The sequence below is a fragment of the Lathyrus oleraceus genome, chromosome 1, assembly GCF_024323335.1.
Source record: "Lathyrus oleraceus cultivar Zhongwan6 chromosome 1, CAAS_Psat_ZW6_1.0, whole genome shotgun sequence".
NCBI lineage: Eukaryota > Viridiplantae > Streptophyta > Magnoliopsida > Fabales > Fabaceae > Lathyrus > Lathyrus oleraceus.
The window spans coordinates 57,454,988-57,460,360 of record NC_066579.1 but is presented as its reverse complement, the minus strand read 5'-3'; the positions used below and the strand labels follow the sequence as shown (position 1 = coordinate 57,460,360).

General features: G+C 33.8%; 1 protein-coding gene across 2 annotated transcripts; it reads left to right on the top strand.

Annotated features, from left to right (window-relative positions):
* Positions 1 to 1,293: 1,293 nt before the first annotated feature.
* On the top strand, positions 1,294 to 3,546 carry LOC127110588 (protein DETOXIFICATION 16). 2 transcript variants are annotated; one of them, XM_051046160.1, is made up of 7 exons: positions 1,294 to 1,713; positions 1,822 to 2,372; positions 2,485 to 2,571; positions 2,650 to 2,706; positions 2,962 to 3,172; positions 3,240 to 3,326; positions 3,408 to 3,546. In XM_051046160.1, exons 1-7 carry the CDS (start codon positions 1,468 to 1,470, stop codon positions 3,465 to 3,467), a joined length of 1,299 nt encoding a protein of 432 aa, XP_050902117.1. In that variant the 5' UTR covers positions 1,294 to 1,467; the 3' UTR covers positions 3,468 to 3,546. The 2 variants fall into 2 exon arrangements, with proteins under 2 accessions (XP_050902117.1, XP_050902113.1); XM_051046156.1 differs by having other exon boundaries at positions 1,295 to 1,713; positions 2,815 to 3,172.
* The last annotated feature ends 1,827 nt before the right edge of the window (positions 3,547 to 5,373 follow it).

Genomic DNA, 5,373 nt, shown 5'->3' with positions numbered 1-5,373 from the left:
TGGTCAAAAAAAATTATTTGCAAGAATATAGGTACAATTGTAGGAGTACGATGTAAAGTTTTTCTATGATTGGTGCTTCTATGCCCACATCTTATGCGACTGTCCTCTGGTTCTAATGTAATGATCAATTTCATTTCTTTGCTTACATACTTGAAAATTATTGCTATATATATAAGATTCCGACGACACACTATTGTAAATTAATTAATTTTTTTTTTATTAAATTTAAAATATGTTAAGAATTTATTTTGATAAAAAATAATTAATAAATTTATATTTCAATATATCATTGTATTATATTTGAGAAATTAAAATATTATTTTTTTATTTTTAATAATATGATACATATATATATATATATATATATATATATATATATATATATATATATATATATATATATATATATTAATTTCAATTGAAAGTCAATTATTAAAAAAGTGTGTAAAAACTGCTTTTACTTTTAAGATAAAGAGATTTCTTTTGACGTGTTATTGGACATGTAAGAACTACTTTAAAATATAGGTAGGAAAGTGCATTGGAGACATTATGTGGACAATCATATGCAAAACTCTTGCTATAGTAATAATCAAGATTTAAGAAAAGTTTGCGGTAGAGAAGTCAGACTTTTGCATAGAAGTTAGGGAAAAGGGGCGATGCACTCTAAATTTATTTTACATTGTCGATCAATGATGATCATGCATCCCGCCAAGTCATATTTACAATTTTAAAATCTATTAAGTCATATTGAAAATTTTAAAATACTTATATGAAATGGGAAAATGATATATTATTATTGAATAATAGTATAAAACTTTTTTACACTGTCAAGTGAATCATCATTAAACCCTAGAAATTATAACACTAATTTCAACTGTGATGATGTAAATTTATTATTTAATATCAAAGTTTCTGATCAAAGGTAATATGAAGAAAATATAATTATATAAATAGATTTAGTTAGTTTTATTTTTTTAAAAAACAACAAAATATAATCTTTTTGGTGAATATATAATAAATTTAATTGATATGCACGAATAGTGTAAAGATCTTTTACACTGTCAGTTAATCACAACCACTGATATATTTGAAAGATTTGACTTTTATTTTAAACATTTAAAAAGTAATACAAACATATGATTGTGATTCATTGACAATATAAAAAATTTTAATGCATAACAATTAAACTCATATATAATATATCTCTTATGAAGATTGTTTCAGAAAACAAAGTCTCAAAATATTTAATTCCTCAAGATATCGGACATATGTTAATATAAGAGTCATGACTCTAAAACTTTTTACTTCAACCACAAAAATAGCAAATAATACACGTTTTCCCCGCTACCTTGTTTTTTCTTATGTTTTTTTTTTATCAACACTAAACAAAAGTGTTAGATTTCATTTCAGACCCAGTGAAAGTAATACTAGAAAATAGAAACAGAAGATAAAAGGAGAATCAACAAAATGTCGCTTGACACTCCATTGATTGTTGAAGAAACAAAACAGAACAGCAAGGAAGAAGATAAAAGAGAATTGATTGAAGAAGTGAAAAAACAGTTATGGCTATCAGGACCGTTAGTTTCTGTTTCACTTTTGAATTTTGGTATCGATCTTATTTCAGTTATGTTTGTTGGTCATCTTGGTGAATTGACTCTTTCTGGTGCTTCCATGGCTACTTCTTTTGCTACTGTCACTGGCTTCAGTTTATTGGTTACTTTTTATCCCCTCTCTTTGATTTTGACTCTTCATTGGAGAGTGTCGTACATTGACGCGTGTCGGATGCCACACTTAATTTGTTTTTTTATGGTTAAAATACAGGCAGGAATGGCAAGTGCATTGGACACATTATGTGGACAATCATATGGGGCAAAACAGTACCGCATGTTAGGCGTACACACGCAGAGAGCAATGTTCATTCTCATGATGGCCGCGATTCCCCTAGCGATTATTTGGGCCAACACAAGATCCATTCTCATTTTTCTCGGCCAAGATCCTGAAATATCTACCGAGGCTGGAAACTATGCTAAGTTAATGGTTCCAGGGCTTTTTGGTTATGGTCTTCTACAATGCCTCAACAGATTCTTACAGACTCAAAATATTGTATTTCCAATGTTGTTTGGCGCCGTGCTTACGACATTACTTCATATTCCTCTATGTTGGATTATGGTATACAAGTCTGGGTTAGGTGGCAGAGGGGCTGCCATAGCAAATTTAATTTCTGAATGGTTGAATGTTATTATACTCTCACTTTATATCAAGTTTTCTCCTTCATGTAAAAATACTTGGCATGGATTTTCCAAGGAGGCATTAGCACTTAACAACATCCCTATTTTCTTGAAGCTTGCTATTCCTTCAACTCTAATGGTTTGGTAATCACTTTCTTTAATACTTTTATGTACATTGTTAATTGCATTTTCATTTCTTTGTAGAGATTTTAAGGCTGTTTCAAATTTTTTTTGTTGAAATTGTCGAGGGGAGCAGCTTGGAAATGTGGTCATTTGAGTTAATGGTTCTCCTTTCTGGTCTCCTTCCAAATTCAAAGTTGGAAACATCAGTGCTTTCTATCTGGTCTGTTTTATATTTGAGATTCTCGTCCATATTGTTATTATTTTCGTTAAGTTATTGTTAGTGACATGGTTTTGACAGTTTGAATACAGAAGTAGCTATTTGGATGATACCATTTGGACTTGGTGAAGCAATAAGGTTAGAATCTTATGCAATCTCGTTATCTTACAAAAGTTTTATTCTCTTTTGTTATTCTCATGCTCTAGTTTATGTGTAGTATAATTAGTGGTTGAATGATTCTTGTAGCATTCGTGTCTCGAATGAACTCGGGGCTGGTAACCCACAGGCTGCACGTTTGGCAGTGTGCGTCGTTGTGGTGATTGCCATTATTGAGAGCATCTTAGTCGGAGCAGTGATGTTTCTTATACGCAATATATTGGGTTATGCTTATAGTAATGAAGAAGAAGTTGTCAAATACGTTGGAACTTTGTTGCCAATTCTTGCTGCAACCCACTTCCTCGATGGACTACAATGCGTTCTTTCAGGCATGGCTAGAGGATGTGGTTGGCAGGAAAGTGGTGCTTATGTTAATCTGGGAGCATACTATTTAGTTGGGGTTCCGGCGGCCGTAGTATTAGCTTTTGTATTGCATGTTGGTGGAAAGGTAAATACAGCAGTTAATCGCGATGTTGTGATTCCGTTCAACCTGCTGATAAATATACTTATTGCAGGGGCTGTTACTGGGGATGATATGTGCGTTCATTGTTCAAGTATTCGCTCTAACGATCATTACAATACGCACTGATTGGAAGAAAGAGGTTAGAAACTTCTTCATTTTTATTAATGATTTCTATTTGATGCTGACATGCCTTTGTTTTTTTCTGATTCCTTTTATTTAGATAAGGAAGGCTTCTGATAGAGTCAATGATTCTATAACAACAGAGAGCTTGGTCTATTGAAGAATATGAATTTTATTTTGTTTTTTCAGTGTATTTTGTTTTCTTATTACCTTTTATAATTACGACGTTTTGCCATGAATTGAATAATTTAGTTCTTAATATTGAGAAATAATTGTGAATTGGGTTAAGAAACAAGTGTGAGTTTTAAATTCTAAATTATTTAGAAAAAATAAAGGTTAAACACTTTATAAGTAAAATGATCTATACACTTATTATCTTAAAGTTTTAGGTGAATATATGGTGTCTTTTACTTGTTTGGATGAATCTTTGACTTTTAAGTGAGTGCTTGACCCAATATAAATGTTTCCCCTCGTGATGAACAATCAGAAATATGGAGTCTATACTTCAAGAGACTGGATGGATCTATATGCAAGTGTATTCGTTTGCATCTTAGTCAATTTTCTCTCGTCTAACATATTTTTGTTGAATTGTAATTCCTTGTGTCGAAGCAGGTTGCTCGACAGAAACAAGGAAGTGTTGAACCACCTAGTGTGTTGAGTAGTTTTAGCTATTTTGGGCTTTTATAATTTTGGGCTTTTATAGTTGGGCTTTGGCTTGAGGTCCAAGTTAACCTAAATCTATAAATAGAGGGAGTAACCCTTATTTTGTAACAGATGTGAATAGAGTATTCATAACATTGTATTCACAGTATTTTGCAGAAGTGTTGGCATCAAGATCTGTTGTTGGAAAGATCTTGAGGTCGTTGGCTCCAAAGTTCGACCACGTGGTAGTAGCCATAGAAGGGTCGAAAGATTTGTCAAAATTGACAAAGGAAGAGCTTCAAGAGACGCTTGAATCTCATGAACAAAGAATGGATGAAAGAGCTGCAGGAAAGTCGAAGAGTGATATGGCTTTGCAGGCTCAATCAGCAAAAGAAAGAAAAGGCAAAGGAAGCTGGAATGGCAACAAAGGCAGAGGAGGATACAACAATTCGACTGGTCGAAATCAGCAAGAAGGAAACTGGTCGAATCAGAAAAAACTCTGGAACCAAGGCAACCAAAGAGGTGGTGTTGCAGATAGAGGAAGAGGTGGTGGTCAAAAGTCAGACAAGAGTCACATTCAGTGTTACAATTGTCAGAAGTATGGTCACTATTCTAGTGATTGTCCAGAAAAGCAGAAGAATCAAGAAACTTATGCAAAGCTGGCTAAACATGAAGAAGAAGAGACGTTGTTGATGGTTACAACAAGAGAAGAAGAGAGATTCAAGGACCAGTGGTACTTGGACTCAGGATGCTCATCACACATGTCTGGAAGAAAAGATTGGTTTGTCAACATAAAGCCCTCAATGAAGAACATGGTGAAATTTGCAAATGACAACACTCTAGCAGCTGAAGGTGTTGGTGATGTTCTGATTATGAGGAAAGATGGCAAGAGGTCAGTAATTTCAAATGTGTTGTACATTCCAGGCATGAAGAGTAATTTTCTCAGCATGGGGCAGTTAGTCGAAAAGAACTACAAGGTGTCGATCGAAGACAAAATGATGAGAGTTCTCGACTCAAATGGAAGGTTGATCTTGTAGGCTCCAATGTCTCAGAATAGAACCTTCAAGATTGAACTAAATGTGATGGAGCATAAGTGCCTTGCAACAGCAGCCAGTAGAGATGAATGGATATGGCATTACAAACTTGGCCATCTCAATTTCAAAGACATCAGAGATTTGAAGAGAAGAAATATGGTTTCAGGATTACCAGAAATCGACATTCCAAACAAAGTGTGTGAAGAATGTGTGCAGGCAAAGCAGCATAAGAACAACTTCAGTAAGGATGCAGGAAGCAGGTCGAAGGCAATTCTTGAAGTCATATACTCTGATGTATGTGGTCCTCTCCAGGTGGATTCGATTGGAGGTAACAAATACTTTGTTACATTCATAGATGATTTCAATCAAAAACTATGGTCTTACCTGATC

Coding starts and splice junctions, on each gene's coding strand:
- LOC127110588 (XM_051046156.1), top strand. CDS start 1,468: ATGTCGCTTGACACTCCATTGATTGTTGAAGAAACAAAACAGAACAGC. Junction 2,572..2,649: donor ACATCAGTGCTTTCTATCTG/GTCTGTTTTATA, acceptor TGGTTTTGACAG/TTTGAATACAGAAGTAGCTA. Junction 3,327..3,407: donor GCACTGATTGGAAGAAAGAG/GTTAGAAACTTC, acceptor CCTTTTATTTAG/ATAAGGAAGGCTTCTGATAG.